The 23,637-nt window shown below is 40.9% G+C and overlaps 2 protein-coding genes across 2 annotated transcripts; one reads left to right on the top strand and one right to left on the bottom strand.

Annotated features, from left to right (window-relative positions):
- Positions 1-196: 196 nt before the first annotated feature.
- lrrc31 (leucine rich repeat containing 31) lies at positions 197-8,162 on the top strand. The gene is made up of 10 exons (XM_083936560.1): positions 197-352; positions 1,256-1,426; positions 1,973-2,116; positions 3,205-3,372; positions 5,363-5,527; positions 5,680-5,856; positions 5,956-6,123; positions 6,224-6,388; positions 6,840-6,995; positions 7,159-8,162. The coding sequence occupies exons 1-10, from the start codon at positions 340-342 to the stop codon at positions 7,545-7,547; spliced, it is 1,716 nt and encodes a 571-aa protein (XP_083792686.1). The 5' UTR covers positions 197-339; the 3' UTR covers positions 7,548-8,162.
- Positions 8,163-8,485: 323 nt separating this feature from the next.
- LOC310963282 (uncharacterized protein) lies at positions 8,486-22,521 on the bottom strand (the record flags this gene model as incomplete). Its single annotated transcript, XM_083936024.1, has 10 exons — positions 8,486-8,728; positions 10,464-10,590; positions 11,522-11,713; positions 18,408-18,563; positions 18,675-18,829; positions 20,833-20,928; positions 21,033-21,161; positions 21,988-22,071; positions 22,188-22,252; positions 22,326-22,521. 10 exons carry the CDS (start codon positions 22,519-22,521, stop codon positions 8,486-8,488), a joined length of 1,443 nt encoding a protein of 480 aa, XP_083792150.1.
- Positions 22,522-23,637: the final 1,116 nt, after the last annotated feature.

Consider the following 23,637-nt stretch of genomic DNA (forward strand, 5'->3'; position numbering starts at 1 on the left):
GCGCTGTGATCGTACTACATTTACACTTGATGTTTATTTCAAAGAAGCCACTGAAGAACAGATATATCCTCGTGCATTTACTGAAGGTGTTGTCGCACTTCCGGGATGATCCACCTGACGAGCACGGGACGTGACGTCACCAAGGTGTTAAACTGTGAGCAGAGAGGAGTCAGTCAGTCAAACAGGAGCTGATCAAAGTAGAGATTTAAGTTTCTACATAAGCTGTTTTCTGTGTCGGGTCTTCATGTTCGGACGGACCGTGAACGCATCACCAGCAGTTTTTATTGATTTTATTTTTAAATCTTATTTGCGGTTTGCTTTTAACTCAGCTCTTCAAATATGGAGTCTGCAGGTAATATGACGTCTACTGTTAATAAAAAAAGATTTTACCGCAGTAAATGGACAAGTGGAACCACAGAGAGAATATATATACCGTATATATTAACTTTCTATGTCTTAACTATTTCATAACTTCTTTTTCTTTTAAAGGAAATTTAAATTAGACTTTTTAATCAGTAGTAATTTTAAATGTGTACATTAGTTTTCATATTATCTTCTTCCCTGGTGTTTTTATGCTTTTTACTTTTATTTATTGATTTTAAATATTGTATTATTTTTATTTTATTCTTTTGACTTGTTTTGTTTATCATGATTTTTATTTTTAATGTTGTAATTGTTGCAAAATTGCAATTTGTTGTTGTTTATTTTTGTTTTTATTATTTTTTATTTTTGCAATATATAGGCTGCATGTTTGTTTGAAAGGTGCTTTATAATTAAATCTATTAAAATACCATCATTTCAGTTTTTAATGGGAATCAATATATTTTTAGTGGATTGATTTATGGAAGATCTAATACGTTAAGCACTTTAAGGCCTTAATTACATTAATCTAATTTAATTGAACACTAATAAATTTATATTTCTTTTCTTAAAATCTTCCCATTTATTCTCCTCTTCTCAGTTTAACAAATAATTTATCATCTTCAGATCAATAAATTCTCTCTTGCATGTTAGTAAATAACTTCCCATTTTAGGTGTTTATTGAGACCTCAGAGGGGTCATTAATAATTACACATCCATAACCCTGTAAACATGCACTTAGGCATAAGACCATTAGAAACTAATTAAAGTATTAAGTAGTAAAATATTCCTTCCTTTAATCATATATTTGTAATGAATTCATCTGAATTTAATTAAGGAGTTGAGGACATTTAAAGGATAAAAAAAAAGCTCATTCTAATGGTGACATTTTCAGAGACGAGACTTGGTCAGCGGCGTTCCACTCTTGACGTCATCATGAACCAGATCCGCAGGAAGCGCACGGCCGCAGACAGGAAGCCTCTGGGGCGCTTCCTGTCCCGAGACCGGACGGTGATCCCTGAGGACGGAGAGGCGGAGAGCAGAGAGGAGAGAGGGCCGAGCTCAGGTGATGAAACTTTATTCCTCCCAAGGGAAATGTGCTACTGGAGGACTAAATATGACTCAAGTATCAATAAATAAAATATATGTATAAATAAATAAATAAAATGCTGAAATATATGAATAAACACATATAAAAATACATAAATAAATGCATAATTACAATATACGTGTGAATATATAAATAAATGCTGAAAGAAATGAATGAATAAAAGACTAGATAAATAAATACTCTATATTTATTTATACATTTTACTTCAGCTACATTTATTTATTTATTTCTGTGTCCATATGTAAATGAGTTAGGAGGTCCCATTTATTCACACATTTATTTATTTGTTCATTTACAAATGCATTTCTTTAGTTATTCATTTATTTAGTCATGTTTAGTTCTCCATTAGTGATGTGCAGCACTTAATACAAATCGGAGAAAGAGTGCATGTAAAATGATCTCTTGACAGTCAGTTAGGACACGAGGAATGATCTTGAAGGCATTAAAGTTAAGAGGTGCAGAGAAAGAAACAGCCTCGTTAATGTGTGTTTGGAGTTTCAGGTGTTGCTGAGGCAGCAGAGAGTGAGCGGGACATCGGCTGGGGTCGAGTGTGTGTTTTCCTGCAGAGGTTGGGCAAGAAAGCTGACAGCAGGAGCGTTAGCCTGGCTCACTCTGACCTCACTGCTACTGACCTGCTGGAGCTAGGTGAGCAGGGTTACTGACCTACACTCTGGGCGAAGAAAACATTTGTTTGACTTCACTTTGTCTGTTTTTGTCTGTAGATCTCTCCTAAATTCACCAAAAGTTAACATTCGATAATGCCTCATTTACATATTTAAACAGAACATTTCAGAAAACTTGTAATATAAACAATAACAGTGTTAATGTGAGTAATGAAGTGGGGAAGTTTCATGATGATATCTATAAATCTTGTTCATCTGCAGTCTCTGAAAATGTGTGAATGTTCCAATAAATGTGTTTCAATGTTTTTAAATGCCCACTTCAGCAGCACTTAGTCACCAACCTTTACACTTTCACTCCTCTCTATATTCTTACATTCACAGCCTCATTTAGACAACAGTTTTTCCTAAAGACATATCTGATTTATGGAGTGATAACAAGAGATATCTGTAAAAACTATGACTATGTCATAAAAGTGCAATCATATTCATATTATTTATATTTAGCATAATTATAAATACCACAGTAATTCAAGCCCTTTCTCTCATCCCCCTCTTTTTCTCATGTATATATTCTATTTATTATTGTATTCTAATACTTTTATACCCCTTTAACTGTTTTAATTGTCCTTAAATATTTTCTTTATGCACTCTAATTTTGATGTTAACAATACAATGATAATAAAGGCTATTCTATTCTATTCAACAAAATGAAACAAGAGTTTTGAACCTGCTTTTATCCAATGTTCACATTTATGTTCTGGAACTGTTTGAAAATATGCTCATATTTCATTAAACAATGCCTCATTTGCATATTTAAACATCACATTTCAGAAAACTTGTGATGTAAAAAAATAGTAGTGTTAATGTCAGTAATGAATTGGGGAAGTTTCAAGGTGAAATCTGTTAGTTAAATATTTGACGCTATTCACCTGCAGTGTCTCCACTCATGACTTTTTGAGAGTTTTGGGGTTCACACAGCAGGTACAATAATGTCATAGTATATCTTTATTTCAGTTATAATGAGATCATTGATGTAAAACCTTCACATATGATAAAGTTAGTGAAGTCAAAGGGACATAAAATGCATGTCCGTCCTCTCGCCCTCCTCAGCCACGCTGCTCCAGTTCCTCCCTCAGCTCGAGGAGGTAGACGTCTCCTGGAACGAGCTAATTGGCGGATGTCTGAGCGTGCTGACCTCTCACCTCCAGCATGTGGGCGGAGTCAGAGCGCTGAGGCTCTGCAGCTGTAGGCTGAACGCTGATGACGTCACTGTTCTGGGTGGGTCATTATTATCAGAAACGCTTGTTGTTTTACAGTCAAGCTGTTTTCTGTCTGTAAAAATGACGTCAACAAATTGATTATCAATACTACACTTGCAGATACGTGCAAGTGTAGTATTGATAATCAATTTGTTGACGTCATTTTTACAGCATTTAACACCAAACATGAGCTCGTTCCAGAGTCCTAATTGTTAAAACCCGCTGTTTTTCTTTGTTTTGTTTTATGTGATAAAAAAACAGTGAGTTTTGGTGTGAAATCAGTGAAGAAAAAGCAAGTTTTGTAGAATATAGCAATGGCAGATTGCAGCTCTAATCTTGATATTGTGCTTCATGTTCATTCAAGAGGACATCATTACAAACTGATATGGAAAGAGCAGGTGCTTCCATAACATATCTGGACGGTGATTAGACGAACCCTCTGTCGTTCTCTTCTCTCATGGAAGAAAATCTCTAATCTCTGATAAAAGTCTTGCTTTTTTTAGCATCTAAGCTAACGTCTAGATGTGTCCGCCATTGTTGTTTTGAATGAGTGGTCGCCTCTTGTATCGTCGCTACCCCACGCTAGCCATTGTTGTTTTGAACCCTCAACCAACAGTAGCTCCTTACAGGAAGCTGATTTGCTGCATTACATCAGGCCGAAACACAATTACTTGGTCGTGTTTAGATGGTATGGAGAGAAGCGCTTTCTAACAACCTATGCTAACCATAACCTTCCCCAAAGACTTTTACAAATCTTGGGTTGCCATCAAGACACAACCCCGGACAAGACTGATTTTCGTGTGGGAAATGTTATGTTAAATAAACAAGTATTTTATGTCTCCCTCATATTGGCCCTCATTTATCAAACGAACGTACGGCAGAAAAACATGCGTACGACAATTTCCTGGCAAACTTCGGCATTTATCAATTTGGACGTGAGCGGGAGCTACGATCAAATCTCACGTCTGGTCTGAGATCGTGTACGCACATTTGAGTGTGTGGATTTGCGGTGCAGCACAGCAAAATCTGGCTGAAAATAATTAACAAACCTCAGCTGTCATCAAGCATAAGCGGTCACATATTAAGAACAGATCAAAACAGATTCTTAAAACGAATAAAATAAATAAAAATTGTGGTTGGAGCAATTGATTGTACTCATGTGCGTCTGAAGGCACCATTCATGAATGATTACGCATTCATCAATCGCAAAAACTACCACACCATAAATGTACAGGTGATTTGTGATGCCAAGCTTTTAAACGGCCAGGTGGCCGGGGGACACACACGATTCTTTTATATTTTAAAACAGCTTGGCTCCAACCGCTTGCCCCTGTCCCTGACAGGGACAAGCGGTTGAAGATGAATGAATTAATGAATGTGTTGGCACGCGGCTGCAGGAATGCGCACTGCAGAGGCAAAGTCATCTCCTCGGCTAGTGGCTAGCCTCGATAAATTGCATTAAATCAAACAAGGTATCAGATGGTGACAAAGGTTATCCTCTAAAGGAATACCTAATAACCCCGCTGGCAAACCCCGCTACAGAGCAGGAGCCGGGTTCAGCAGTGCGCACACACGCACACGGGTCACAGTGGAGCGCTGCTTCGGGTTGACTGCCTCCGTTATTCTTTTCCATACAGCGTTTTTAAGGGCCCCTTCTATTCCACTCTTAAGACTGCCAAAAAGCACATCTTTATTTTGCTCCATGTCGGATGTCAGGATGCCGATCTGTGTGTAGTAAAAGTTTCTTTTTGTACCAGCGTTCTTCCTCTCCATGTTTGACCTCAGTGGGCGAGGCCTCCAAACCAGGAATATTTAAGGGCGTAACATGTCAATGACGATCGAATTCAGCCGCCGCATTTATCAAGGACCGCTCATTCGTACGCTGAGATTGGTCGGATACGAATGTCTCATAAATTACACGTGGGTCCTGTCATACGACCAACTCTGAGCTCAGATCTGCGCCCGTTTTCACACAAGATTGATAAATAAGGGCCAATGTGTTTGTGCAGGCGAAGCTCTCGGCTGCGTCCCTCTCTTGGAGATCCTCGATTTGTCCTGGAACGGTCACGTCGGGGGCGGCGCTTTGCAAGGCCTGCTGGGTAAACTTCACCCACCGCTGAGGGAGCTCCACCTGGTTGCCTGTCAGCTCACTGCGGCTGATGCTTCTGTACTGGGTACAGACTTTAACATATATAAACATACATATACTTTCATAAGTCAGGAATAAGGCAAGCTCGTTTTATATACTTCTGTGTCAGATTTCCTACATTTACCATAATGCCACTGGAGACAGATCATGAGGAAACGCGTCTGTTGTGTGTCTCAGGAGGAATGGGGTCCGCTCTCTCCGGACTATGTGTGTTGGACATCTCTTGTAACCCTCAGCTCACGCAGGAAGTTGATGCCTTCAGAGAGCTGGCCTCCTCTCTCTCTCATACCACCTCTCTCACCGCGCTGCGACTACAGGCGTGCGGTCTGACAATGGACAGCCTCAACGCTCTCAGTAGGAGATCCACCGTTTTCTGTTGATGTTGTGTCTTTACGCTTCTCACTGTCTCTACTGTGTCTCATGATGACAGTAGGACTCATCGCTGTCCTGCAGGTGGTTCGCTCCGCTGCCTCCCCTTACTGAGAGAGTTGGACCTGTCCTGTAACAAAACTCTATCTGGAGGACTGAACCGCCTCATGCTCCACCTGGCTCACCTCATACACCTGGAGAGCCTCCACCTCCACCTCTGCTGCCTCACACACACCGACCTGGAAGCCCTGAGTGAGTGAGTGTGTGTGTGTGTGTGTGTGTGTGTGTGTCTGAACTGATGTGAATGACAGTGAGCTGTAAGGTCATCAATCATGTGTCTCGTTGTCACCAGTCCAGGCACTTCCCTCTTTGACGGCTCTGATGGAGCTTGACGTGTCATCCAATAAGGAGGTGGGGGGCGTGGTCCACCCGCTGGTCTCCGCCCTCCCTCTGACACAGATGAGGCGTCTGCCGCTCAACAGATGCAGCCTGAACGAGGAGTCCTTCACTGCTCTGGGTACGCACATACTACGACTGATACGACTAAAGCGAGTACTACAACTAGTACAAACTAAATCTGCAAGAGTAGAAGTTATCAGATTACTTAAAGACCGTGGAAAGCAGTGTCAGATCTGAATTTGTCACACTGCAGAAAATGTGTTATTAATTTGTATGAAAAAAAGTATGAAAAAAGAAGGTTTGAAAATGAAACTAAGCAGTACCCTCTTCTCTGAAATGCTGGGGGCTCGTCCACTCGGGGCTGATCTGCCCTTTTTATTAGATACTAAATCAAACAACCAACAAAAAGAAAAACAAAACTAAACAAAAGGAAGGAAGAACGCTCCATTTGACACCAGTTTAAACATATTAAATCATTTTCTAATCTCATTATATTTCTGATGCATACCTTTCTGTATAAGTTTGTGTCTCAGGTAGTTTGTGTGTGTGTGTGTGTGTGTGTGTGTCAGCTCTGGCCATGCCGTACCTGCGCAGTGTGGATGTGTCCTGGTGTAAAGTGGTTGGAGGTCATTTAGCCCTGCTCCTGGATGCTTTGCAGCTATCAGTCATCCTCGAGCTCCGCCTCAGCAGCTGCGAACTCACTACAGAGGACCTGCGTCACCTAGGTAACACACAAACACACACACACCTGTGCTTTTCCTTCTATGATGCATCCAGGTGTGTGCAGACATTAATTTACTTTAAGATGTCTGTAGACAATCAGACAAGTAGAAATACGAAGAGTCAGATCTCACCTGTACTTAAGTCTTAACTCTCTGTCCTGTGCAGGTGCCGTGTGCAGACGTGGTTGTCTGTCCTCCCTGCGATTGTTGGACGTGTCCTACAACGGCTCAGTAGGTGATGATGGCTGGTCTGCCCTGTTCGCAGCGGGAGGCCTGGGCTCGCTGGAGGACATCGACCTCAGCCTGCGACCTCTGACCTTCGCGCCCTGTTTTGCCTGGCTGCCAGCGCTGCTCTGCGCTCTGCCCCGATTCCCTGCGCTGACTCGCCTGGCGATGCAGTGGTGGACGATTGGCTCAAGGGACAGGAAGCAGCTGAAACACAGCCTGAGGAAGAGGGGTGTCCTGCTGGAGTGGGATCCGCCAAAGAAGGACCCAGATTCATTATTGAAGGCGACCAATCAAGAGAGTCCAGAGGAGAGTCGTCCTGAGGAGTAGAGACTCAACATCCTGGAGAGAAACTAAGTCCATAATGAAGGACACTTAAAATAAAAAACATGAGCAGCACTCTGGAATTTAAACACATGGCGCCTTTTATGAAAGTCACATTTTGTTTTTTAATCTTGTAATGAACAGCTTTCTCAAAACACGATGAAATAGTCTCTTCTCACGTATGGAAAGTCTGGACGAAACATGAACTAACATTAATTGTTTTAACTAACTTATCACTGAAATTATAAAAGATATGTTCTTCTCTTTATAAAAAATAAAATCCATATAATAAGTTCAAACTGGATACTTTACCCTGTTCAAAAGTAAAAACGGTAAATTTTCTGTTCTTCAGACATTTAAAGATCCTTAAAATAAGTTAAAACTGGATACTTTACTCCCTTTAAATCTCTAAAAGTCTCAAAAAATTAGTTAGAACTGAATACTTTCTCTTCTTCAGACCTTTAAAAATCTTTAAATTTAGTAAAATATTATACATTCTCCTCCTCAGACTTTTATAATTCCTTTTAAATAAATAAAAAAGTAGAAGAAATGATACTTTACGCTCTTCAAAACTCTAAAAGTCTTAAAAATAAGTTAACACTGAATATTTTCTCTTCTTCAGACCACTAAAAATATTTTAAAACAGTAAACCTTTGATACTTTTTCTTCAGACCTCTAAAGATTCTTAAAATGTGTAAAAAATATATACTTTTTCCTCCTCACACTTTTAAAATGTACATGTAAATGATATGATTTTGGATGCACCGATTAAAAAAATAAAAAATCTCACAGGCAACACGTTGTTATCAGGTATTTTATCGTCACGTTTGAGAGTCACAATATCTTTCCAACAACATTAGTCTTATTTAGTTCATTTGACATGTGTGCCTCTTTTAAAGATCGTCTTTAAGTGTGTTGGGACGCTGGTGGGGACACTGGCAGGACTAACAGGACTGCAGGGGAACGAGCCGCTGAGTGTCAGTGTGTGGTGGAGAGGTGGAGTCTGGGCAAGTGGCGTGTACTGTTGCAGTGTTGGAGGTGAAGGATGTATCTAGTGTACCGGAGCTGTAACGTCTCCTCAGGCGGTGGAAGACCTCAGCGAGAAACACCCGACCGTCCACCTCGTACGCGCTGACGTCTGTCTGCTTCGGAGGCAGGCGTCCGCTGGAGATCAATTCTTTGAAGGCCTGGAGAGGGAGAGTTACAGATGTCTGAGGTAGATGTGTAGGTGTTAGATGGCCTGTCAGGAGAGTTACAGATGTCTGAGGTAAATGTTTCGGTGTTAGAGGGTCTGTCAGGAGAGTTACAGATGTCTGAGGTAGATGTGTCGGTGTTAGAGGGTCTCTCAGGAGAGTTACAGATGTCTGAGGTGGATATGTCTGTGTTAAAGGGTCTGTCAGGAGAGTTACAGATGTCTGAGGTAGATGTGTTGGTGTTAGAGGGTTTGTCAGGAGAGTTACAGATGTCTGAGGTAGATGTGTCTACCTAAGGGTTCTGCCGACTGAAAGTGTCCAGTGGCAATAAGTCTAAATTGGAAAAAACGTGGGGTTTTTGCATCACCCCCCCCCCCCCCAACCCCCCACCCCCCTTCGATGCCGCGCTGAGTAAATCCCTGCGTAAGAGCCCTGACCCACCAGGTGTCAGCGTGTTGCCATTGGACACACATGTTAGTTCTAAGATGTCCAGGGAGAATACGTTTGAAGGGGGTTTGAGTGTTTAAGGTGGACAGTGGTAACATCTCCCTAGGGCATTAGTCTATAAGGCTGAAATTAACAAGGCCCACTCCTGGAGTCCCAGGGACCAACATATACCAGTGCCACCTCTGGGATACTTGGCACTTCTGAGTTACACTAGATTTACTGTTAGGGCAAAGGTCAAACCTGCCAGAACTTTGGAGACCCAGGGCAAGGCAGGGAGGCTGGATGAAGCCCAGGCTGACTGCAGGGCGACTCTGGTGGGTTGGGCTTATGGCTGGCTATTTTAACACAGACAAGTACCCTAAAGCACGGGGCGCGGTGCGGAAGGACAGTGTGAGTGCGCCGTGAAACTAATTTTTGGACAAAATCCAAGGTTGTCCAATCTGCTCCATATTTTCAGGGCTGAATCCAGACAAAGAGAGGATACCATTGCCCAAGTATCAGCATCCTAGCTCACACTGATCTAAATATTCAGCCTTGTCCATGTCACACACCTTACATGTTCAAGCGTATGTGAAGTGGGAAGTGGGCAATCTCCCAAGTGCTAACTATACCAAAGCTGGTATTGATACAGTATATGTTGGCCCTGGGACTCCAAGAGTGGGCCTTGTTAATTTCAGCCTTATAGACGAATACCCCACTCAAACGTAAGCTCCCTGGACAACTTAGAGCTAAAATATCATATATCCTCAACTCCCATTGAATAACATATGTCAGTCCCGGCTGCCAACTCTTAAGTTTTGGCAGGTTTGACCTTTGTCCTAACAGTAAATCTAGTGTAAATCAGAAGTGCTAAGGACCCCAGAGTTGGTATTGATATTAGTTGGTCCCTGAAACCCCAGGAGAGTTCCCTATTAATTTTAGACATATAACCCAATGCCATAGTGGGATATTACCAATTCACCCATAAGGTGGGTTATAAATCTGAAATTACCAGTGCACACTTCTGGCGTCCCAGGCATCAACATATATCAGTGCCAGCTCTTGGCTCCTTAGCACTTGGGATTTTGAATAGATGTGAGGTTAGGTCAAAGGTCAAATCTATTGAAACTTTGGAGACGTGTGTTCTTTACTGGTCCTTTAGGAGTATACCCTGTCAAAATCAGCCTTATAGACCAATGCCCTGGGTAGATGGCTGCATGTGTCCAATGGCTGCACGCCTGTCTAAAAACCCTACAATTCCCATATCGGTGTAAGAGGGTCTGTCAGGTTGGGGACGTGTTACCTGACACACTGGCTCCTCCAGGTGGTTCCCCCAGATGTAGATGTGGTTCAGGGTTGTGTTCACTGTCAAAGCCTGAGCCAGGGACAGAAGACCCTCCGTCCTGATGCTGTTACTGCAGACAGAGAGCCTGACACACACACACACACACACACACACACACACACACACACACACACACACACACACACACACACACACACACACACACACACACACACACACACTTTTCTTCAGACCTCTACAAACCATTCAAATACAAAATGAACAGGATATTTTAGCCTCTTAAAGCTCTAACCATATTTTTTAAAAGTAACAATTTGATCACTTCACTTCTTCAGACCTCTAAAATTCTTTAAAAAACACAATAGATCTGTTTTAAAAGATTTTTAAGCTTTTAAGAGGAGAAACTCTTTGAAGCTTTAAAATATTTTATAACAGTAAACATTTGAAACTTTCTCTTCTTTAGACCTCTATAATTTCTTTTAAATAAGTAAAACAGGGCTTCCGGTAATGGTGGAGTGCTAGACAGACGTGGTATCCCTCCTCTCCACCAAAATCAGCAAATCAGCAAATGACCTAAACTGGCAAAGATATTAACTTAGTCGCTGCATTTCACAAGGTCTCTCATGTCGTTGGCACTTGGAAAATTGAGCAGGCATCGCACAAAAAGTCTACAACCAAGGATTTCCGACTTCGGCTCTGCTAAGAATAGCATTGAAGTTAGCCCTAAAGCTAAAGCTAACGACATGCAGAGCGAGGCTGCTGGAAACACCAGAGAAAATATGAACAAGGAGATTCTCGATGCCATCAAAGATCTGAAGGTTGACTTCTCAAACAGATTTGATGGAATAGTGACTGCAATTGATGGAGTGAGTAAGGAAATAAGTGAGTGTATTGAACGTATTGCTAACGCTGAGGTTCGCATCTGAAATACTGAGGATGATGTAGCTAATCTTCAGGCTAAAGATTCTGTACTAGAAGAGAAGAAAAGGGAGCTGGAAGATAAAGTGATAGACTTAGAAGCTCTGTCCAGACGCTCAAATCTAAGACTGGTTAACCTTCCGGAGAAAGAGGAAGGGGAAGACGCTTGCATGTTTCTTGAGCAGTGGATCACGGAGGTGCTGGGAATCACAGCTCCAAACAACTTCACCTTGGAGACCTGGCACCGGGAGTCCACCAAAGACAGAAAGAATTTGATGGTGTCAGAAAAACGCTGCGCAATATGGGAATAAGGCATGGCATCCTGGTTCCTGCTCGACACACAAACTTTTAAAACACCCACCGAAGCAGAGGCTTTCATCAGGCAAATCCAAGAGGAAAATGGTAATGAATGAACATTTACCCTCGGAAAGTTTGTAGCTTTTAAGGCTTATGTCATTATTATATATACTATGTTCCGGGTTAGTATGGGTGACTAAGTATGCTACTATCAGGTGCGCACATCTCTAATTTTCTGATTATCAATATCTAGGTAAGGTCAAATCAAGCCTTAAGTTTTCAGTTCTAAAGGGGAGGGAGGAGATAGGAAGAAATGCGTTTTGCATTTTTGTTCTTTACTGCACTTTTTTCTCTTCTTATTTTCTAATCATAAGAAAATGCACACTTATAATTTAAATGAGCCCTTGGAGAAGTTAGCACTTTACCAGATACTTGAAATGTATACTCCAGAGACTCTGTGGTGGGTTATTTGTTTACTGACCCTTTTTGTTGTGCTTTAGGTCTCTCTTTGTCAAAATTTGTGGAGGGAGGATATCTATGTTTTGTTTTTTGTTTTTTTTTCTGTAAGAAGCAACTATTAAGTAGCACTGCTTGATCACTCCTCACCAAGTGTGGTGTGGTCTTCGACGTTGCTGAAGTGTACATTTGGGAGAGGGGGTAAGCTCGATTCTAGAGCAACAGGGTTTGTGTGGTTTGTTCACAGGAAAATGTTGATGTGTTTCATCTGGTTTGTATTGAATGACTTTTCTTGGCTTGTTTTTTCGTTTGTTTGCATCTGGAGGAAGGATTTGCACTTTATCCCTCTGGTACCAACAGTGATGACACATTTTAGTAATGATTAAAGAATTTGAGATTAAATTTACTTAATGGAATTGCAGAGGCTTACAAAATTATAGAAAGCTACAACAGTTAAAGGGGAGGTTGAAAAGCATTAAATCTCAAAAAAAATGTCTTCAGGCAACCCATCTCTCTATTAATGAAGACATTAGATTAAAAAGGAGGTGGCAAGGTAAGGTTTTGTCGGCTCCTTTTAACACCCAAGCAAGAGGGGTTGCGACTCTCATTCACAAATCCATTCCTTTGAATCACCAACGTGATTGCTGATAAAGCAGGCAGGTACCTCATAGTTCAGGGTGTGCTTTTATCAGAATTTCTTAATTTGGTCAACATATATGCGCAAAATCAGGACGATCCTGAATTCTTTAACAACCTATTTCTTAATTTGTCAGCCCTTCCAGGTCAATATATAATAGCAGGAGATTTCAACTGTACCCTTAACCCCAATAAGGACAGGTCATAAAAGGTGGACAATTCCCATAACAAAAGTAGAGAAATTCTACATTAATTTATTAATGGTTAAAGGTTTGCATCCCGGCCTGGGCTTTTCTGTGCGGAGTTTGCATGTTCTCCCCGTGTATGCGTGGGTTTCCTCCGGGTACTCCGGTTTTCTCCCACAGTCCAAAGACATGCACGTGTTAGGTTAATTGATGACTCTAAAAAAAAAAATTGCCCGTAGGTGTGAAAGGTTGTCTGTCTCTGTACGTCTCTATGTGCCCTTTGATAGACTGGCGTCCTGTCCAGGGTGTACCCCGCCTCACGCCCGATGTCAGCTGGGATCGGCTCCAGCACCCCCGCGACCCCGACCCCGGGATAAGCGGTTGAAGATGAATGAATTAATAAATTTATGTGATGTATGGAGAGACAGAAACCCTGACGTACCAGTTTATTCTTGTTTTTCTAACACTCATAAGTCGTACTCCAGAATCAATTACATTTTAGTCTCTGCAGGACTGATGTCTAAAATCAGAGATTGTAATTATGATGGCATCTTTGGTATATGGATCCAGGTCTGAGTAGGGACCCGCTTAAATGGAGATTACAACAAAAATGGCTGCGGGACCCAGAATTTATCTCTTTTATTGAGGAACAAATTGACATATACTTCTCATTTAATAAATCAGAAACATAAGCAAGTATTCGGTGGGAGGCATTTAGAGCTTTTATTAGGGGCCAAATCAAGTCCCAAAATTCTAAACAAAAATTAACCTTGCTGGAATCCAAAATTAAGCTCCTGGAAACAAAATATTATCGGAATCCTTGTTCTAAATTACATCAGGAAATAGTGCTTTTAAGGGCGCAATACAATGAAATCTCCTCATTAAAAGCTATGGATAATCTTCTAAAACTTAAACAAACCTTTTTCAACCAAGGGGAAAAATCTGGAAAAATTCTGGCGTGGCGCATAAAAATGCTTCAGACTGAAAGGGCCATCACTAGTCTCATAAATGGAGATGGTGTGATTATCATAGATTCCATCAAAATTAACGATGCATTCAAAAGGTATTATGAAATTTTGTATACCTCTGAAAGAGATCCAGAAGTCCCTGACCAAAATTTTTTTCTAGATAATATTAATTTCCCAAAACTTTCAGCAGAGGATAGATTACAGTTGGAGGACGATATATCCTTAGGGGACATCTCAAGCGCAATAAAAAGCATGAAATCTGGCAAAGCCGCAGGCCGTGACGGTCTACCCTCAGACTTTTATAAAAAATTTGAATCTAAATCTTTTAGAAATGTTTAGGGAATCGTTCCAAAAAGGAATTCTACCACCCTCATTAAGAGGTGCATCAATTATTTTGCTTCCCAAACCAGGCAAGTCAAACGATAAATGAGAAAATTTAAGATTGTCAACAGCTTTACTTATTTGGCAATTCAAATAACCAGCAAGCTAGAGGAAATTGTACAAACCAATTATACACCAGTGATGAAGTCCATTTCTGAATCGATTGATAAATGGTCATCTCTTTCGATCTCTGTAATAGGTAGAATTAATATTTTAAAAATGAATATCCTGCCAAAATTTTTGTATCTTTTTCAGAATATCCCCTTGCCGCCTCCTTCAATTTTTTTTTTGTAGTTTTCAAAAAGTGTTTCACAGTTTTATGTGGAAAAATAGACGCCCCAGACTCCTTTTATCCCTTCCTTACTTACCTTTTGACAGGGGAGGGCTGAAATGCCCAAACCTGTTATGGTACTATTGGGCAACTCAAATTAGGTCTATGAGGTTTTATTATTCATCAGACAGCTCACTAGCATGGAAAGATATCGAATCGCTTTCTTTAAAGCCTCAGCTACCAGCATACATATACTCAGATAATCCCAAAAAACGAATCAAAAAAACACAGAACCCCATCGTTAAAAATATGGTTGCTGTATGGTATGATGTGCAAGAATACTTAAAGGAAACGCAAACTCTTTTTCAATACAGCCCAATATGGGGAAATAATTATTTTTATACAAGGGAGGGATGATGGTGGCTTTAAATTGTGGGCCGACAGAGGATTAAGCTTAATAGGTGACATATTTGACTCAGGGGAGGGAAAAAATAAATCATTTGGAGAGCTGGTTGATATTCATGCTATTCCTTGTAAGCATTTTTTTAAATACCTCCAGCCCAGAAGCTTTATAGGTTCTATCCAAAAGCAAGTCATCAGCATACCTACTCTATCCTTATTAGAGAAAGTTTTAATTAAGAACCCTTTTGATAGGGGAATCATACCAGAAGTGCACAATTTGTTGTTGACTAACTCACTGGAATCCACAGAATCTAAGTTTAAAGCATGGAAAAATGATTTCAGGGCGAACTGACAATTGAATAATGGTACAAGGCATGTGGGAGGGCTCAAACTCAAACTGCCAATACAAGATTGGTACTCCTGCAATACAACTGGTTAATGAGAGTATATTACACACCAGAAAAACTGAACAAATTGAATCATAATTTTCCAGATTAATGTACCAAATGTAGTAGAGAGAAAGTAAGACTCTTTCATTGCATTTGGAAGTTCCCAAAGATTCAGGAGTTTTGGTCAGATGTGTGTCGTACAATTCAGGAGATACTATCAATCCATTTAGTAGCAGATCCTAGCTTCTTCATTCTTGGCATTTATCCAAAGGGACATAAAATAAAACGTAGAGAACAGATATTTATAGACTTGTGTCTATTACATGCCAAAAGATCAATAGCTTTAACATGGAAAATTTCCGATAGACCAAACATTGGACATTGGCTCAAGGAAATGTCAAGATGTTTACCTTTGGAAAAAATCACATACACAATTTAAGATAAGCAAGAACAGTTTCAACATATCTGGGGCCCATTTATAAAGTTTCTTAGAGAAAAAGACTTTTCTAGTATGTTGGACACAGCTAGGGGAGATTAAACACTACCTCTGCAACTAAACAATTGAAGGACCTCATGGGAAAGTGCTGTTCAAGGAGTTTTTGTGTCTGGTTGGTCTGCTAAGTGTCCCAGTAAGGGAGTCCTAGATGAAGACATTTTTATACTGGTGTCTATAGGAGATAAGGTGGTTTACAACCTCGGACCCTCCTGGGGTAATAAAACCTAGAACTCCAGGTCTCAGGACCCCCTTTTAATCTAAATCAACGTGAAATCTGACCGCACTTCGAACTGGAGGAGCTGTCTCTGTGAGACAGATGGACTTTCATTAATAAAACAGAACTTTGTGTAGATGTTTGGAAAAACAGTTAAAGTTCGATGTTTTATCGCAACAGGCTGTTCAAAGACATTTTTGCAAGTGTGTAACAGTATATGCATTATTTGTATCTTGTTGTGATTATGTTTATGTGGTTTCAGAAGTGCAAAGTCTCTGTCTAATTCCTGAAATAATTTGTGTTTTAATAATAGGCCTGTCACTATATCCAGGAGAGTGTGGTGATGTGTAGTATCTGTATCTGTTAAAACTGTCTGCCTAAAGATTTGGTTAAATTGGATATCGGAAAGCTTAATAATGGAAAATCAACCAAAGATAGTTTAATCTAAGAATTAGAATTCTGGCGTAAAAAGCAGTTGATTCGCTCAGAGTCAAAGGGATGGGTTAAACCCTGAGACACCCCCCCTTTGCTGAGTAGAAAAGGAAGAGAATGCTGTCACTCTTGCTCTCTCTCTTGTCATCTCTCTTGTCTCCTCTCCTCTCTCTCTACTCTTCTGCATATCTTCTACTCTTCACCTCTCTTGACCTCCCCTCCTGCTGTTCGTTCCTTTGTTAACCCAAAGTTAGCAAGAGACGTACTTTATATTTTGTTTCTTACTAAAGTATTTTCGTTTGTTAATCTATTTTTATCGTGTGACCTTTTTTAAGTTTTCTACAACACGTTTTTTTAATCTTTTATAAGTATAGTTAAACCCCTCGTGCTGTCTTTGCCTTGTTGTCCGGCCGGCAAATTGCATCGAACTCGCGACTCCAGCCCCACAGAACCGATCAGAACTTTTGTCAACCCACAAACCACTTCAGAGGCAGCCACCTGAAGCACCAAGTCCAGGCCACGACGGGGCTCGACGAGAGCCGCCAGTCCAACCACACAGCTGACCCAGTCTACAAACCGAGCCGTGGTTCCGCCAAACACCGGGACGCGGACCCACGGAAAACTGCATCGGTACTGTAAGATGCCAGGGCGACTGTAACATCAACGGCAAAGTAAGGTTGGCCTTTTAATGCAACTCTTGGTTAAACGTTGGTGACAGTTAGATTCTGATCCGAGTTCTGCTGGCAGGCTAATTAGAGCAAGTTTTTGTATCCGCCAGTGATTTTATAAACAAGCCCCTCGAGCCTCAAGCTTCTTATATCCACATTTAATCTTTTTCACTTGTCTATTCAATGTTGCACTATACTGTATTATAATCTCCTTATTATGTAGTCAAATAAATGGTTATAACCTTATGTCGTTGTGAGAGTCTTCCGTTCTGTGCAGAAAGTGTTGGTCACTGATAAGGCTGTGGTACCAATTAATGCGTTCAAGACGAGACTGATAAAATTTAACAATCAATTACTTAAATAACTAACAGGTATTAAACCTTCACCAAAGTTTAATAAACATCCTGTCTTAATTTGGTGTGGTGCCCTTACTTTGAGGTAAAATAAATCCTAAATTTTAACAAGTCGAGTTAATTCATAATTAATTCAGCGACTGATATATTTAGCCATAACAAAAGTAGGCTTAATCTCCTACACAATATATTTATTGATATTTACAAAACACTTAATGGTACTCGTTGTAGGTCCTCAGAAGCTGCCTTCAAGATGAAATTGTATTTTGTTCTTTTGTTTATTTGTTTGTTTTTTACTGTTGATGTTGTTTAATCAAACAGACTATATCTTAACCTTTTTATTTTTATATTTACAAACCTAAGTTTACAAAGATACATCTTCATTTATCTTGAATACTTAATATGTATGTTTGAGCCATCATCCTCAAATATTTGTTTGTATACTTGTTTCTTGGAAACAAGGGACTCATACATTAATATTGTTCCTGCTATTTTTGATATGGCTGAAAACTCAATAAACAGATTGTAAATAAAATAAGTAAAACAGTAGAAAAAAAATAGATTTTCTCCTCCTCAGACCTCTAAAAATCCTTAAAATATGCTCTAAAAATCTTTTTAAAAGTAAAAATGTGTTATTTCTCTTCTTCAGACCTCTAAAATGCCTTTTGAATAAGTAAAAAAGTAGAAAAAACGTTATTTTATCCTCCTCAGACTTGTAAAAATCCATAAAATTAGTTAAAAAGCACACCAAGGCAGCCTTAAGTACAACAATTCTTAAAAGCAGGAGCATGTTTGAGAAAACGGATGTACTGTCTCTTTAACTTCTTTGTGGTTATCTGATGAGGAAGATGCATGTGTGAGTGTGCTGGACTCACTCTTTCAGGACACAGCTGGGCCACGCCACGGCCTTGCTCAGGTACTCAGCACCTTCATCTTCGATCCGATTGGCCGACAGGTTGAGGATCTCCAGGGTCGGGTTCTTCTTCAGCAGCTCGGCCAGATGACGCATGCCGTCACGAGTCACTCTGTTACTGCGGACGATAGAACACAAGATCAGGACGACTAAACTTCACCAGTTTCTCTCCATTAATCAGTAGAATGATTTGAAGGCGTGTGGATGTGGAGGGTGTTTTTGTCTCTACCAGCGCAGGTCCAGGTATCGCAGACTGCGGTTGAGTTGCAGGCCTTCAGTCAGCCGCTCCATCCCGCTGTCCGTCATCCCCATCTTCCCCAGGTGGAGCTCCACCAGGCTGCTGTTCACTGCCAGCATGTCGGAGAAGTGCACCGCCCACTCCTCCTGACACACAGACATACAGAGAGCTTCAGTCATACACCTGCCTGGCCTCCACGTCTGTCATTTTGGATTTAAAAGCTTTTAACACGCTTTTAAATTCCCTTAGTTTCCAGTCCTCCTGCAACATGTTCCAAGCAGGATGCAGAGTACACAAAAGCCTCTTTTCACAGTTTCTGTGCAGGTGTTTGGGACAAAGAGCAGGGTTTAACACTTAATAGTCACACTATATTTTAAGTAGAGACATTAATTAAGAGCAGATATACAATTCAATTCAATTCAATTTTATTTATAGTGCCAAATCATAACAAAAGTTATCTCAGGACACAAGACCACACTCTATGACTTATACGTCTGCTTAAAGTGTAACTCCGGGATTAAATCATCCCATGGTCTTTTTTAGCACTTACATACATCAAATGAGCCATCGTGACACCAAGGCTACCGTTTTACAGAATGGCTAATTCAATTCAATGTTGCTGTTTGTAAGCTAAAAGCATTATGTCGCCAATATTATAAAGCTATCATGAATGAATCTCACTTCTCACACTCACTCACCTTCAACTGCTTATTCGGGGTTGGGTCGCGGTGGCAGCAGCTCTAGCAGGGGACCCCAATCTTCCCTTTCCCAGGCCACAAAAACCAGATCCAACAGCGGGATCCTAAGGCATTCCCAGGCCAGTGTGGAATATAATCTCTCCACCTAGTCCTGGGTCTTCCCTGAGGCCTCCTTCCAGCTGGATGTGCCTGGAACACCTCCCCAGGGAGCATCCTGACCAGATGCCCGAACCACCTCAACTGGCTCCTTTCAACGCAAAGAAGCAGCGGCTCTACTCCAAGTTCCTCACGGATGGCTGAACTTCTCACCCTATCTCTAAGGGAGACTCCAGCCACCCTTCTCAGAAAACCTGTTTCGGCCTCTTGTACTCGCGACCTCATTCTTTTGGTCATGACCCAGCTTTCATGACCATAAGTGAGGGTAGGAACGAAGATTGACCAGTAGATCGGGAGCTTTGCCTTCCAGCTCAGCTCTCTTTTCGTCATAAAGGTGCGGTAGAGCGACTGCAAAACCACTCCCCCGCTGCTCTGATTCTCCGGCCAAACTCACGCTCCATCGTCCCCACACTCGTGTTACAAGATCCCGAGGAACTTGAACTCCTTCACTTGGGGTAAGGACTCATTCCCTACCTGGAGTAAGCAATACACCGGTTTCCTGCTGAGAGCCATGGCCTTCGACGACGCCATCAGGACCTTGGCATCTGCAAAAAGCAGAGGCGAGATCCTCAGCTCACCGAACTGCAACCCCTTCCCACCACGACTACGTTTCCAGAAGCACCTTGGTGCCGCCCGAAAGTCCTTCTCCATGACTTCTCCGAACTTCTCCCACACCCGCTGCTTTGCCTCTGACACAGCAGAGGCTGCAGCCCTTATGGCCCATCAGTACCTTGCAGCCGCCTCCAGAGTCTTCTGGGATAACATATCCTGAAAGGACTCCCTTTTCAGTCGGACAGCTTCCCGGACCACCGGTGTCCACCACGGTGTTCAAGGGTTACCGCCCCTTGAGGCACCTAAGACTTTGAGGCCACAGCTCACCGCCGCAGCTTTGAACATTGCCCACTCCAGTTCAATGCCCCCAACCCCCACAGGGATGCCAGAAAAGCTCCATTTGAAGATCTCTCGGATACGGGCCTCCTCCAGACGTTCCCAGTTCACCCGCACTATCCGTTTGGGCTTACCCGGTCTGTCCAGAATCTTCCCTCATCCTCTGAGTGTCCAAAACATACGGCCTCAGATCAGATGATACGGTCATCGACCTTTGGCCTAGGGTGCTCTGGTACCACGTACACTTATGGGCATCCTCATGTTCGAACATGGTGTTTGATATAGACAATCCATGTCCCTTGTGATGAACAGTCAAAATCAAATTTCCCGTTGCGGGATTAATAAAGTAATTCTTATTCTTAAATGTGTATAAAACAACACCAGTGTGATGCTTTGTGTGTTTGTACCTGGAGGCTAAAGAGCAGAGGTCGGCTGATATCCACCGACAGTAGAGTCCGGTTGCTTTTCAACACAATAGCGAACGCTATCACACTCTGAGTGGCCTGCAGGGACAAAGAGCAGGCGTGTGGTTACTTTTTAAGTTATCACTGTAATGTTTTATAGACTCAAACCTGCATGATGGACAGTAGTGTTTTTGTGTGTTTACCAGATCACAGTCAGCAAGCTGCAGCTCCTTCAGGGTGTTGTTCACCTGCAGCATGCTGGCCAAGTGCATGGCTCCTCTGTTCTCCATCTTATTGCCCGACAGTCTGAGAGAGAGCAAGTTGCTGTTACACTGCAGAGAGAGAGAGAGAGCGAGAGAGAGAGAGAGAGAGAGAGAGAGAGAGAGAGAGAGAGAGAGAGAGATCAGTGAGCCACGCTGTTCTTCCTTTATCAGCATGAACACACACTGAAGTTTATTTTGACTTACACACACACACACCGTCCTGCTGACACAAATTCTCACTAGAGCACCAAATGATTAAATCGCCGCTGAAAATAGTCCCCAAAAATGCCCTATTTTCCTGTCTATCACCAACATACGGGCCAAATCGACCAATCAAATCAACAAAGCGTATGACGTACTAACAGCGTCGAGGCAAAGCTCAGAAAGTAAACAATATGTGGGTAAAGGATATTTGCTGTTTGTGGAACGTGAATTTACGGATAAAAGGCACAATTGCAGGTGCCTAGTCCATATTCCAACAGAGGGATCAAAGAGAAAAAAGCGTTAGCGAGCGCCTAACAAAATTAGGTCTACCGCTGTCTGAAAATATGTCAGATTTGCATGCGTTGCGTCACACTTAAACCTGCCTCAAAACCAACCCTAATTGGACGTTCGCTTGGCAAACGGCTCCAAATTTTCTCTGTAACAAGTTACCAGACTAATCTGTGAGTAAAATACAATGGAGATTGCAATATAAGGATGGTCTCATGAGGCCACTATTTTCCTCCTATTAAACTATATTTGTGAGGCGTATTTAAAGATTCAAGGAGGAACCAGTGGGCTCGGAGCTAAGAGCTACAGACAGGATGTCAGACAATAGTGACAGTAGTTTTCTGGGGATTTGTTGCCAATAAGTAAAGTCGTGTGTGTGTGTGTTTGAGAGATGGATATGAACCTGCAGGCTCTTGGCGAGAACTTCAGCTCCGTCTGTCTGGATGTTGTTGAACTTCAGGTCCAGAGAGAGAAGAGCGGAGCTGTCCTCCTGCCCGGGGAAAATAGAAAAAAAAAATACAATTGGAACATGAATAATATGAAATATGACAAAACTAATACACCTGGCACATTTAGATTAATTACCATTCATTTCCTGCTCACCTGTAAGAGGTCAACGAGGTGTCCAACCCCTTCATCTGTTATGTTATTGTACCCAACATCAAGGCCTGTTGATGCAAAGAAAACAAGTTTTAAATTGTTAAAAAAAAATATGTCCTTCACCTACATGTGACTGCTCACCTGTCACATTCTTGTTGTTTGTCAGACACTTTGAGAGAGCGAGAACGTCTTTGTCATCAAGTTGCTGAACACATCTCAGGCGGTTGTTTCCTGTCAGTTTTAAGGTGTAATTCCCAAACACACAACAACAACAACACTTGAATTCAACCCATGCTGCCTTCAGGTGAACTGCATAAGGTCTGGTTATATTTTCCATATTTAGTAGTCCTTGCAAAAACACTGAAACTAAACTAAGAGTGCATAGTTGTACTATTGGTAGCCACAATTTTAACTACTTTGTTTACTTTTGACTAGCTTCATTTCTAACAATGCAACTAAATAAAACAAAATTTAATTAAATAAAAATTTAAAAATACAAGAAGTAAGTCAAGATATAATGGAGGGCTAAACATGACTTACATCTCAATTAATAATTAAATAACTGCATAAATTCAGTTCTAAATAAATACAGAAATACATACATGCATAAATAAATAAACGCTAAAATAAATACATAAATAAAAGAAAAAATAAATGCATTAGATTTATTTATACATTTTTGTTCAACTACATTTATTTATTTCTGTATCTACATGTTAATAAGATAGGGGGTACCATTTATAAATGCACTTATTCGTTTATTTCAGCATTTATTGATTTAAACATTAATTTATGCATTTATTTATTTGTTTATTGAGACTTAAGTCATGTTGAGTCATCCATAAAGTCAAGTAGTAAATTACCGATAACGTCAATATCAACGTGCAGCACCCGTTAGCCTCGACAGTTAGCTTTTATTTTTTTAAAGCTCAACATATTAACTTTCAGTCATTCTAGTTTACATTTATCCACTTACTCCGTCGCCGTCGTCTCCTCTAACACTTTTAAAACATGCGGATTAATTTCTATCTCATGTTCTCCGCAGACAGAAGCGTAAAACCCTGCCATATTACCGCTGGCCATCTTTACGTTAGAGGTTTGAGTTGCTATGGCAACAAGGGAGGACGGCGTCTTACGAAGGACAGAAGAGAAAATAACTGTTAAAAAAAAGAGATAATTGTTTTTTGAATATATTGTCTTTTTTATTTATTTGATTTAATAATACGAATTATATATCGTACTTATATACCTTTTTAAACGGAATTACATTGCTTGGCAACAGCTTTGGTCCTTGGTAACTTCCTGTTAGATTATGTCATTTACATACACTAACAGGAAATAAACTCGGACTGTTTTGCTTTACGTAAACAAACATTCTAAATGAGTCCTTGTATAACCCACCAACATAAAACAGAAACTGAAATAAATAAGAGATAAAACTTTCTTTAGCTAT

This window comes from Echiichthys vipera (assembly GCF_963691815.1).
Source record: "Echiichthys vipera genome assembly, chromosome: 21".
Taxonomy (NCBI): Eukaryota; Metazoa; Chordata; class Actinopteri; order Perciformes; family Trachinidae; genus Echiichthys; species Echiichthys vipera.